Source organism: Melanostigma gelatinosum (assembly GCF_949748355.1).
Source record: "Melanostigma gelatinosum genome assembly, chromosome: 2".
Taxonomy (NCBI): domain Eukaryota; kingdom Metazoa; phylum Chordata; class Actinopteri; order Perciformes; family Zoarcidae; genus Melanostigma; species Melanostigma gelatinosum.
The window spans coordinates 24235010-24247713 of NC_136635.1; the positions used below are offsets into that span (position 1 = coordinate 24235010).

The following is a 12704-nucleotide window of genomic DNA, read 5'->3' on the forward strand; positions in this document are numbered from 1 at the left end:
CAGCCTGGTGTTCCTGCCCACTTGATCCACGCTCCAGTGGATAAAACGCACTGTTGCCTGTTGCTGACATTGTTTACAGCCTTGCGTCATTACACTGCTCAGAGTGCCGAATGCAAAAGATATTCCAGTGTTTCAATATCGGTTTTAGCTCGGAGGTGGAACTGTAACGGGTGGAGTTTCAACTGCTTCCTGACCAGAATTTGCCACAAGCACCCTGCACAGCAGCGGCTAGTGAAAACATACAGCGGAGGCTGAGCTTGACCAGGTGTGGATTGACTGACCTGTCTTTGACTCCCCTTCTTCCAGTTCCTTGGCCTCTTCAGCTGTGGGGAGACAGAGGAGCAATGTTCAGTGGGAGCCACAGTTCATCACGAGCCTATGGTGAGCTGATCCTTCACAGCTAAAAGGACACGCTGTGGTGAGAGGCCTATATGGCGACGACGCTCCATAAAAATGCCACATATCACACAAACACTCACGCACGCACGCACACACACACACACACACACACACACACACACACCCACACACACACACACACACACACACACACACACACACACACGCACACACAACTTAACCTCCTATCCAGCCGTTTCGCAAAGACAGTAATCATATTAGGCTTTAGCTGCTGGCTCTCTGGAAACCCACTGTCAACAGAGTTAGGGAGGCGACCCAGTGATGGCTGTCACACTTACACACGTGGGGTGCATGTGCGCACATTCATATGGGCTAAAAATAGGTCTGACACAGGGTATCCAGGGACTGATATAAATTATTTGACACGATTCTCACAGCAATTGGGCTCGAGATCCAATATTTAGTGTCTGATACATGAGATTAAACTGATAATTGAACCAAATTTAATGTCAAGGCTACACAATCCATGTTTATATTCCTATACGTTTGCCTGATCTTCTTTGACAGCAGAGACTATAATCCTTATATATATATTACAGCAGCAGAACATGCTGAGTATCCACATTCAAACAGGCTGTACACAGAATGCATAAGTCTACCCGAACCACATTCCACATCTTTTCTTTCTGTGTTAGCCATGTTGTATTTTGAAAATCTGATTTCATATAATTACATATTACTGTAGTCCACAGGATATGTGGAAATAGGAAGAAGGGTGGTTATGGCTTCAGCACAAAAGCTGGACAAACCACATAAAAGGCGACAGAGTCAGGGGAAAGAAAGCTACTCACTGAAGCCAGAAGACTGTTACTGTTCCTCATCATCCTTTCTTCTGCCTCCATGTCTCCTCGACACAGAACTGGGGCAGCCCTACTCTGAATCGCCAAAGAAGCCACTGCTGTGACATCATGAGTGTTTCAAATGTAGAAGCAAAAGCAAACAGCCTGTTGGTAAACCTCTCGCACTATAAATACACTGATAAGTCGGTCTAATTCATTTATTCTTGCACGCCAGAAACAGCAAAACCTTCTTTTTCAAACCTTTGTGCGTATTAAGACATACGGCTTAATGACAGGAGCATTTGTGCTGCGGCGGCTTTAATTCATTTTCTCTCCCTTTGAATATCAACTCGTGTTGATTGAATTTGGCTCATTTGAAAAAAAAGAGGAGGCACGAGGAACAAAACGCTTTCTTTTGCCAATAATTTGATCAGGGATTTTTATAAATGTCTGTTTCTGTGAGCATTTGCTCAATAGACTGGGAGTGAAATAAATCTGCGTGGCGGCTATTTAATGTGAGTCGCATGCACACGAAGGCGATGAATGAACAGCATTTGGTCCGCGGTAAACCTGAGGGTTAACACCCCTGTGAAATATGTGCACCGCTGTGGTCAAAAGGGGGGGAACGTCCCTCATGACTTTCATCTGTCACACAGGGGAGATCTGTCCCATGTCACCTACACATGATATCCAAGCACAAGTCAGATTAAATCATATGCTTATCTCAATGCATAAAATATGCCTTGGAGAAATGGAGCAGCAGCCCCGGCTCGGACGCTTAAAGATTACCGGTAGATACATTAGTAATTACGGTATGTAAGGAAGGACAGAAGTGAAGGAAATAAAATCTCAGAGAGCACAGAACCACGCCGGTGTTGAGATACAACACTGCCCCAGGAATTGAGAGTCCACAAGCTGCTCTGCTCTCTCTTACGATACACATTCAGGTGCGCCACATCCATCATGACAGGTAAGAAAAATGACTTACTCACTTCTCCACTCTCACTGACCCTTCCACCCTCGCTACCCAGACACGGTGAAGAGAGAGAGTCAACTTCAATCTGGCCGTACCCCGGAACGCCATTAAAAGATAAGACAACCACAATTAGGTTGCACCTCCCTGCTTCCTGTTCTCCCCACAGCTCCGGATATGTGCATACCAATCCTATTTTAAGCCCCTACACATCTGTATTCATACAGTACCATTCTATCAGGAGTACAAGAGTCTGCATGATATGTGAATAAGTCAGCGTTCACACTCTTTAGCTTTGTGCTTGAAGAACACCAAAGACTGCTGAAGCATTGCTGGCAGGGGACAGAATGAGAGTTAACAGTTCAATCAGGCGGACAGTGGACGGCCACATAATCAATCCTGCCTTTGGTGGCGGTGCCTCTTTGCCTGTGGGAGGAACTGCATTATATTTCTCTCTTTCCATTCCATTTGATTTCATATGTTCCATGGAGCTATTTACTCTTTCCTCTGAGTCTGTGTCACTTCCATATTTATTTTTAAACCTCCGGGCCGTGGTGCAGACACTGGCTGACCTTTATTTAAATGTCTTCTCCACTCTGAGCGGATCTCATTACAGCAGAGCTGGTGGCTCTGCACTATCTGTCTCATTTCAAAAACTTTTTCTCGTTGCACTTGCGGCAATCCTCGGCTATTTCGCAATGCTAATTACTGGACCCGAGTAATGATGTTCCTCTTTGCCGAAGATATGTTTTTCCACCATTCGAGATCCTGCCCATCGCATTAGGCAGAACTCCCGCTGGAATCTCAATGCTCCTTGAGCAGCTAACATCTCATCACTGCTTTCTGCTCGATCTCTCCCGCTCTCGTTGTGCCTCCCACATGATCGAGGCAACATGTCGCAATTATGCATATCATCTACTGGACCACTATGTGAAGAGTTTAAGGAGTCATTCTGCATTTTAATGAAGGCCCTGAGAAGGGTTGAAAGGGCCTGAGAACATGATAGGTCAGCATCCATTATTCATCAAGACCTTAAAACGTGTATACAGTAGGCTAACACGTAATCATTTCATTACTTCATTTTTTGTGCATATAGCTCCAAAGTTGCATTCATATTGCCCCTAATGAAGGCAAGTCAACCCAAAAACAGGCTTTTATTTAACCATGAGGATTGAACATGGATTTTTCAAGAGTCATCACTCATGAATTGTACTCGTAGTGAGACTATCCACTGGTGCTGAATGTGATGAGCCACCTCTCCCTCCCCCTCTCCTCTTCCATTCGCTTTACCTTCTCTCCTGGCCTCCTCGCAGCTCTCCTTGATCTTCCTGCGGCAGACAGCAGCCAGGGCAACTAGCAGCACCAGCAGACACACGGCCAGGCCAACCGTTACCCACAGAGCCACCGGGGGGAACGCGATGTTCTGACCTGAAGCAAAGGGCGGAGGGAGAGGGGGGGGGGCAGAGAAGGGAGAGCCTCATTATTCACTCTGGCAGACCTAAAATAGGAGCACAACTGTCACGGATGTCTCCATCACCATTATTTCACCATTTGACAATTTTGCTGTTTGCATTCGTTGTCATAAAAATCCTGAATTATCCAGACGGCAGAACATGAAGCCCAACATGATGACACATCTCTGTCATCATCGTCCGCATCGTCAAATCATCTCCGTATAACGTTTTGCTCTCAAAGACAGTCGGACTGTCAGAGGAAAGACAAATGAGTGACGACCTTTTGCTTAATGTGAACAAAGTAAGAGCTTCTTTACTTGCGTCCAATTAAGACACTTGAGTCATTTAATTGAGTCCAGATGGCAGATGGCTGAGCAGCCGCACAAGACTGTGTTGTCGTTTCACTCAAACAGCATTGGCACCGGCATTAAGAGGACGTTGGCGCTAACTATCCCACCCCCTGCCTTCTGTTACGCATCGCTCAAGCGACTGAAGTTCTGATGCGTTTGCTTTAATTAATATTCTCTAATTTCTTAACGTCTATAATATCATCAACAGTATACAACAGGAAGGAAAAGTCAATATTCGGTAATATATTTGGAATAGCAACAAAGTAAATAAAGAAGCAAATATGCATGGTAGATATTTTTGACTTTTTTTATTGCACAATATTGTATATCTTTCAGCACACCACTAAAATTACGTTGGAGTCAATTATACATGAAAATGAGTGACAGAATGTTGGCAAACTGCGAACTGATGAGGAACAGAAAACTGGTCAGCGGGACAAAGAAAGATATCAGAGACACAGCCAGATCTCCCTCGGGTATCCAGACTGAACAGAGGGAGAAGAAAGGAAAACAGCAGAGCCACTAAATAGCTGTGAGCCTGGCTGTAGCACAAACAGGCCTCCCTCAGAGAGCGCCCGCTCTGGGCAGATAATATATATATTTTTTTTTAAAAGGCTGAGAAATGACTGGCACAGGAAAGAGGAAATGATGAAGCATCTGTAAGGACTTGGCATCAGCTATACAGACAGACTACAATACAGGCCAGCTGAGATTTACAGAGGCGTCCTTTTGGAGGTGATCAATTCTCAAATGGAAATCCAGTCCATCTGATGCTGAGCAGCAAATGTACCCGATTGTTCCACGAGACAGAATTAATGAAAGGCCATAGAAGGGAGGAAGAGAAGGAACATGTACTTACCGATGATAGAAAATGTCAGTTCAGCCTTTATGCTGCTGTTGTTTTGGATGACAATGCCAATCTGTCGGTTCTGGTCTGTCCACCACTTAGGTCCAGACTGATATATCTCAACTACCATTAGATGGATTGCCATGAAACTTTGTACAGATATTTCCATGGTCCACACAATTTGAAGTCCAATGATGTTGATGATCCACTGACTTTTCTTCCAGCTCCAACATGAGGTTACTTTTTGTCGTTTTGAGTGAAATGTGTCAACAACTTTAAAGGGTGCTCCGATTGCTCGACCACCGATTGTTATCAGACGATTTTCCCTTTTGATCTGTAGTGAATTTATGAACTCTGAGACCTTTGTAAAGGCTGATCTCACAGGGTTTAATGACCCCACCTTTTCGGTTTTACGAGCATCCACATTCCTGAGGGACACATCAGAACTGGGGTTCCAGGCATTGAGCTGGTAACTACGTGAATACTGGACCGGGCTGGAATCACAATGAGGTTTTGTGGTATTAGGCCACTCTCAACTCCTAAGCCGTCTCATGTCAGACTGCTACTGACCTTTCCTGGGTGGAAAGTTGGCTCACAGTCCAAAGACTTGATGCAAAATAACATGTACCTTAATTGATATGCTAGTCCTATTAAGTCCTTCCATTTTATATATTTTAATCTACCTCAGAGTAACAGACTCTTGACTGTTCTGTTTGCATTTATTCTAATCTTGTTCTGTAGTCAAACAAAACCCATCTTACATTACTGACTCACTATAGTGTGTCTTTTTACAGTAATTATGCAAGTTTAAAGTTGTGTCATGAGAACATTTTCCATCTGTGTTTTGTAATTTTGTAATTGTAATTGTTTAATTCAATTCTGTGTTTAATTGATCAGGTTTAATTCAGTGATTTATATCAAACTGTTTAGTACCATTCTGCAGCTGAGACAGTCCAGCGTTCAAATATGAAATAATTAAATAGACTATGTAAAATAAGGTTAAATGAAATAATCAAGACAGTGGTTCGGAAGTAGTTTGCTGTTCCCACCATACACTTCTTTCTCAGAAATAGTCAGAAGAAACCTCGCCCTTTTCGACTCCGGACTTCGATGCTGAAGGGTGATCTCTGAAACCAAAATGATTAATAAGAAATTTTAAAGTTTTCCCAATTATTCCAAAATTGGATGAAAAAGCTCCACGAAGACGGTTAACATAGTTAATAGTATACCTGCCTAACATTAGCATGTTAGCCTGATGCCATTAGTATTTAGCCCAAAGCACCGCTGTGCTTAAGTACAGCCCCACAGAGCTGCCAGCATGGCTGATTCGCAGTCTTGTTAATACGACTTGGTTAAATGTCAGCAACAGATTCAAAAGAATGCCTCCATTATAATATATAGGCAATTTGATGCGGAGACAGATATTAATATATATTAGATGTTATACATTTCAAATAATGATTGTAATCCTGAATGATTTTACTAACTACAGTATATCTATTTTGAGAGACACTCTCAATACAAAAGGCACGACAAAGACTCTCTGGTACTGCTGCAAAGCAGAATAAACAAGCAAATGTCACAGAGAAAGGATAACATCTGGAAAGTCAATCTTGTCATTTTGATGAAGCTGCATATGCCTCCCCAGGCTAGTCATGACTGATGGTGCTGTGGCTCGCTGTCCACCCAGCCCTTCACTCTGTTATATTTAAAGAATGACCATCTGAGAGCCACTTTCTACGAACAGCAAAACCACAAAACATGTATGAAAAGAGGAATAATCACACACAAAGCTGCTCACCTCAGACAAATCACAAATGTGTCAAGCTCTTTGTGGCGAGTAAAGAAGACGCCGTGCTCTTTGTTTCCGTCCTCTTTCTCACTCTCTTTTTATTCTCACACCTTCCCGCCACACTCTCCCTCCCTCAAGGCAGACTGATAAAGACAAATGCCATAGTCGGCTATCATTGCTACGCCGGGGCCCACAGGGCTGCAGGATCATATTTTTCTTTTTCTCTTGTTTGATGATGTGATTTTGTTTTCTTCAGAAATAGATTTGTCTCTAATGGCTCTGTTTATCTATCCTTTCTCTCTCTCTCCCCCTTTTCCCTCTGTGCAAGGGTAAGGATGGAGTGCTTCGGGCTGCACTGTCACATTACCAAGAGCCTGCAGATTTCAGAGTTGCAGCAAACGGGCCAAACTTCACGACGCACAGGTTTTCTTCGACGCGATGAATGTGTAGCACACATCGGAATACGCACCACAGAAGTGGAAAGTGTGTCTATAACGAGCAAACATGATATGATCGAGAATGACACCCGCTCACCAGGGTTCCTGTCTGTATAAACTTCCACTTTTGCTGATGTCAACACTCAATGTCAGTTGACTCGTAAACATAAAATGGATAAGGGCTCAAGTATGTATGAACCATGTCAGTGTCGATAAAATGACACGACAACTTTCAGTTTTTGTCATTCTGCACATTTCAGCACATTCAAACCGTGTGCCTCATTTATGAATTTAGTTTATATGATATATGATTGATGTGTGTGTCAGTAAAACTGCACTTGGTAACACGTCAGCACTGTCTGCCACCGCATGCAGTGGTTAGAGTTTGCTGCCACTACTTTCCATGAATCCTTCCCCAGAGACATGTTGTCACATCACAATTCAACAGTGATTATTTTCAGAGGTATATTAATCTATTTTGGTCATTCAAAATGCCACAAATAACACTGCGAAGGTCACATCTGCCTCAGACATTACTGATCCAGGAGGTGGACACAATTACAGGATCACCTTCACAATATACTGCAAATGCAATATAGTAGTCGACTTAAAATCTAATTTTCACAAGTTCAGATTTTATTGAAACTGGGTCTGCGAGATATCGAGTCAACACGATGGCAGTTCCAGAGGCTATAAAATGGTTCTGTTGTATTATGTTCTATTATAATGTACATATAATGTGATTTGTTTTTGTGGCCATCCCTCGCAGTTATTTTGTTGTTGGGGGTCTATCAGACGTATATATAAAAATTATATATCATGAAAAGGTACAACTGGTAGATACAAACGCACCTTCAATTAATGTTTGCAACATTTTTTACAGGTTGTATATCGACCACACCTGGGGGCGCATCCTCTACTGTTACTCCTTATAGGTGGTGCTTCGCCCGTAGGTGTTTTGTGTATCAGAGGAGGCCGCGGTAGACTGCTACGGTAAAAATAGATATTTAATGGGGGCAGGCAAGAGTATGATAAAACACCAGCTCCATATGGAGCCTCGAACACAGGGCACATCACCAGTGAGAAATGAGGCTCCCTTAGTCTCTGGAAGATACTATAGGGGGACTCGCAAGGGGCCAGCTTAGGTATTGTTTGGGCTTCAGTGAATGTGAAAGCCAAGATTTGCAGGCACTTTTACAAGCCTGAGTGTTTTCTCTCCAGCACCTTTGGTGGAATAAAGTGCTCCTAAGACTCCCTTGCCTGTCATCTTGGTTCTGCAATGTGAAGACGGTGGAGATCAAAGCTGCTTTCCCTCCAACTGTCAGGCCAGTTTTACCTGCCAAGCAGAAACCTAGCCTCGTAAGCTGTGACCAAAGGAGAATAATGTCCCTTGACAGAAGGATGGCTTCGGGCTAAAAAGAGCCTCAAGGCTCATTGTAGACAAGCTGGAAGGATGAGGAAGAGGAGAGGAAAAGTCAATTAGGTTTTTCTTTCATTGTCAGGATGAACAACCTGACCTTATTCTGCCTGGTTGTGAAAATTGAGGAAAAGAGAGAGGGGGGGAGTGTTGATCAGAGAAGAACGAGGTGGACTAGAGGCTAGCCCAGGGGTTGAGCAGCAGCAGGGCTGGGCCCTGCTGGAGGGCCTATACAGCCCTGGAGACCAGAGAGGCACAGCCAGGCTCAGCACTCAAGGCTTATATATCTCTCGAACAATGAGTCGCATGGCAGAGATAAAGACATGCATTCAGACAATACAGTAAGACTGGGAAGAAACAGTAAAGTGAACGAGATATAAAACTCAGTGAGACAAAACAGGAGCTCACACTTCAATCAATTTCAGCCAACTCTGGCGAGGTGATTGATGCATACGCGAGTGCAAGCAGGCTCGCCGTCGTTGCCGATCCGAACTTCTTTATTCAGTGTCTGTGTAGCGCCGTCGATCTCGCAGGAAAGAGATCGGCAGAAACAATAACAACGGCGCTCATGGAAAGAAGATGGCCTCTGTGTCAGAGGACACGGATTAGTCAGAATGGAAAACATGAGCATGAATATTAGGCTTACATTGAACGAATGACTTTGAATTTGTGTCAGCTTCAGTTTCAATTACAAGCCTTTATTATCCACCTTAAAGGTGTCCATCAAAATCAAATCCCGGTATGAAAAGCGTGTGAGCACACAGGCACGCCAACTGTTATTGCAATATTTCTAAGAAAGACCTCTCCTCTCTGAGAGAGGACAAGAAGCTCACTTATTGAGGCAAAACTTGGCAAACTGAGATGGATGGCGACAGGTTTTTCTCCTGTCAGCATCTTTGCTCTGAGCCTTCTCTCCTCTTTTTGCATTTCAACAAATTGCTTTTCAGCGAGATGCTACCTCGCTGTCTTATTGGCATGCAGGGAAGGAAATGCGCTCGTCTCTAGGACGACATAGCGCCCATTTACTTACACAATTTGTCTGACATTATTGCCCTTCCCTTGACGCCATGGGGTCGTGGCAAACACGAGTGTATGATGTGCAGACGTGCACATTAACACAGAGTAATGGCTCTGCATTTACAGGAATAAAGTTTCTAACAGCCCTCTTTTTTTCTCAGCGGGAGAACTATAAAAGCCATCTGGTGGTGGTGGGGGAAGTGGTGGGGGGGGGGCGAGCGGGAGAGTAAGGAGGATGAGTTAGTGAGTCGGTGAAGGTTGGAGAGATGGGGTAAGCGGGTGAGTGACCAAGCGACCCAAGAAAGGGGGAAAAACAAGCGGTTGAATGAGTTTTTGGGTTGTGGGTTTGCAAGCAAGCAGGCATTGAGCTGGTAACTACCGGTACGTGAATACTGGACCAGGCTGGAATCACAATGAGGTTTTGTGGTATTAGGCCACTCGCAACTCCTAAGCTGTCTCTCAGACATGTCCGACTGCTACTGACCTTTCCTGGGTGGAAAGTTGGCTCACAGTCCAGAACTACTCTGCCTATAGAGCACAGTGCTATGGACTTAATCGTTAAGCTTAAATCTGATCGATCCAGGTGAATATTCCCTGCCATCCAACGGTCACACACTACTGAGAAGCTCCAAAGAGGGTTAGAGACGGACTGAGCTTGAGTTCAAATTGACCGCTCGCTAAGCCGCATGCCGCTACTCCCGTCAAGGTGGCAGAGCGACTGTGCACTTAATGCACTCCTTGAATAAATATGATCTAATATCTAGAACAATTAAAAAGCTATTTAGTAAAGAAGCAGACAGAAGGGTCTACAATATGCATTTGTGAAATTGATAAAGCAGCGAAAACGGGTTCAAAAGATCACAGTGTGAAAGTCAACCACCACATCACCTGGCAAGCGAGACAAAAGACAACGCAGTTATGGAACAACACTGTTCCTGGAAAGCCAGGCTGGAGTATCTCTTTAATTAAGATGGACCACTGGTGACTTTAAGTACTACCGGTACACATTGGGCTGCCCTTTATTTATATTAGCAAATCATGTGTGCATTTTTAGACACACATACATCACGTTATTTAAAACGTTATTTAAAACATTATTTAAAACACAGAGATGTGTGACTGACATTAACAATCCATGTCATCGGACAGGCTTTTTCCCCCACAAAATGTCACAGTGCCTGAAATACAAATGAGTGAAACTGAATCATTGAAGTAATCTCAATAACTGCCAGGAAGCTTTTTGTGTATTCCTACAGTAAACAACAAGACCAACACATGACAGCCAGTGATTTGTCTGGGAGGGCGAAGCTAACTCGCAGGTATATTTAAAGGTCTGATTTCAAGTCTCACTCAGATATGCCAGGGGCAAGGTTAGAGGGAGTTTTCTCATCTTTACAGTTGAAGGTAATCTCATACCCAGTAGACTGGCTAATTAACTGAAGATACAGCTCAGAGCACGGTTGTCGTGTTAGCAAGGCAGAGGCTACATTACAGGCAGAGAGGTGTGAGAATGTGTAATAGCTCTGTGCTGGGATATATAAACAATGGCCTGAGGTAGCGGTGGGCAGTATAACCAGAATAAAACTTCACGGTGGATATACGAGGCCTGATGTGGATCTGGCTACATCTTTTGTTCTGGGTGCAGAATGGAAATGAAATGTCACATCAAATTGCACCTCGAGCCTCAGCTTACTGCATGTTAACCAGTGGGCATAAGCTTCCCTTTTACTCTGAAACAAACGCACACTTGCATGCTAAGAAAAGGGCGGGTGAAGAAATGGAGTCAGACAGCTCAATAGAGACAGGAGCAAACCATGTGGAAGCATTTCAGCAAGTATGAGCAATGTTTGAAAATGTGCTCCAGCTCTTGCACAAGTAGCAATGGCAACACTGGCAACACTGGCAACAATGGCAACGCATTGTTGACAGAGTCCCTGTCCTAAGGATGAGACAAGTCAGACGTGGAAAGACATGGTGAAAACACAGGATCCATGGTATGTAAAGCAGAATGGGAAACATTTCACCCAAAACAAAATCCTGGAATTGTACTGCCTGCAGCTGTTCTGAGAAAGTGAAGCAAACAGCGCGCGCACACACACACACACAGCTGTGGCGTGTAATAAGCTCTTCCACCAGGTATGAAACTCTCCTCCACAACTGCTGTAATCTACATTAACAGTTAACTGATCATAACTTCAGCTACTACATTGTCACTATACCAGTCTGTCCTGACTTTGAATCTCATTCGATTGAAATTATGAGAGAAAAATATATACCATCAATATTGACAATATACTGCGACGTAAATTTCATGTCATGCTGCCAAGTGCTGCTCTGGGAGAAGGATGAAAGTGGGGCGACAATATCGTCTCACAACCGGCCTTCCCACCTCATCTTACACTGGCCCGGGCTAGCTCTCTCAACATCTCCCACGTCCCTCCCAGCCCCACTGGGGCCTCAATTAAAAACTCCTCTGATGTCTAGTAACTGACAGAGACTCCATCACTTCCACACACCCCTCTCCACTGAGAGTGGCATTAAGATGTTGGAGGCAGAGTGGACTATTGATTTTTCTTTGGGGTTGCTTTTTCTTTTTTCTGGTTGCTCCATTTCTTCACCTGGCCATCTTTGCAATGCAGGCGGAACTTGGGTAGAATACTCGGTTTACAACATTGTGTTGTGTCTAAATTGTTAATTAGCTTTTAAAGCAAGAGCTGCCTGTGAGATGCTGAGGATGTGTAGGAGAGAATCACTAGTGACAGCTATCAGTACCACAACAGGCTGGCTAGTTGATAATGCCAAGTAGAGGAGCTGGGAGAGCAGAGTGACAAGGACAAATAGCTATGAAAGGATTAAAGAGCCATTTAAAACAAAGAGTATGCATTGATCCTGCTAAAAAAAAAAAAAACTGAATTCTTCAACTGAGCTACATCGAGGCCCTCTTCAGGCAGGATTAATTATTTGTCTAGCCCCGGTGGGGCGTTGCAATAAGCTGTAAACACAACATTGACTTATTATCATCCAAACAAGCTGTTATGACAAACGGCTACCTATTAACACATAACATGAGCACTCACTTGCAGTTGTGTTTTTGGCAAAGCGCACAAATATAAGTCCAATATTCAATCGTTCTGTTTTGGTCTCCACCACGAAGAGAAACGTCTTGATCCTCAGCTGCTCATTGCTCACCAGCTACTTGGCTAACATTGCCAGCCTGC

At 43.9% G+C, this 12704-nt stretch overlaps 1 protein-coding gene across 2 annotated transcripts in view; it reads right to left on the bottom strand.

The window, feature by feature from the left end:
* cd276 (CD276 molecule) overlaps nt 1-12704 on the bottom strand; it is a 62725-nt gene that overhangs the window by 18355 nt on the left and 31666 nt on the right. The window contains exons 5-6 of one of the 2 annotated variants that reach the window (XR_013772600.1): nt 3463-3595; nt 282-323 (exon numbers count right to left, since the gene is read on the bottom strand). Coding sequence is in view for 1 of the 2 variants with exons in the window: in XM_079283899.1 (XP_079140025.1) it covers nt 282-323; nt 3463-3600 (180 nt within the window). In the remaining variant the exon portion in view is untranslated. Of the gene's footprint in view, nt 1-281; nt 324-3462; nt 3601-12704 lie in introns of both variants that reach the window. The other variant, XM_079283899.1, reaches the window with a different exon arrangement.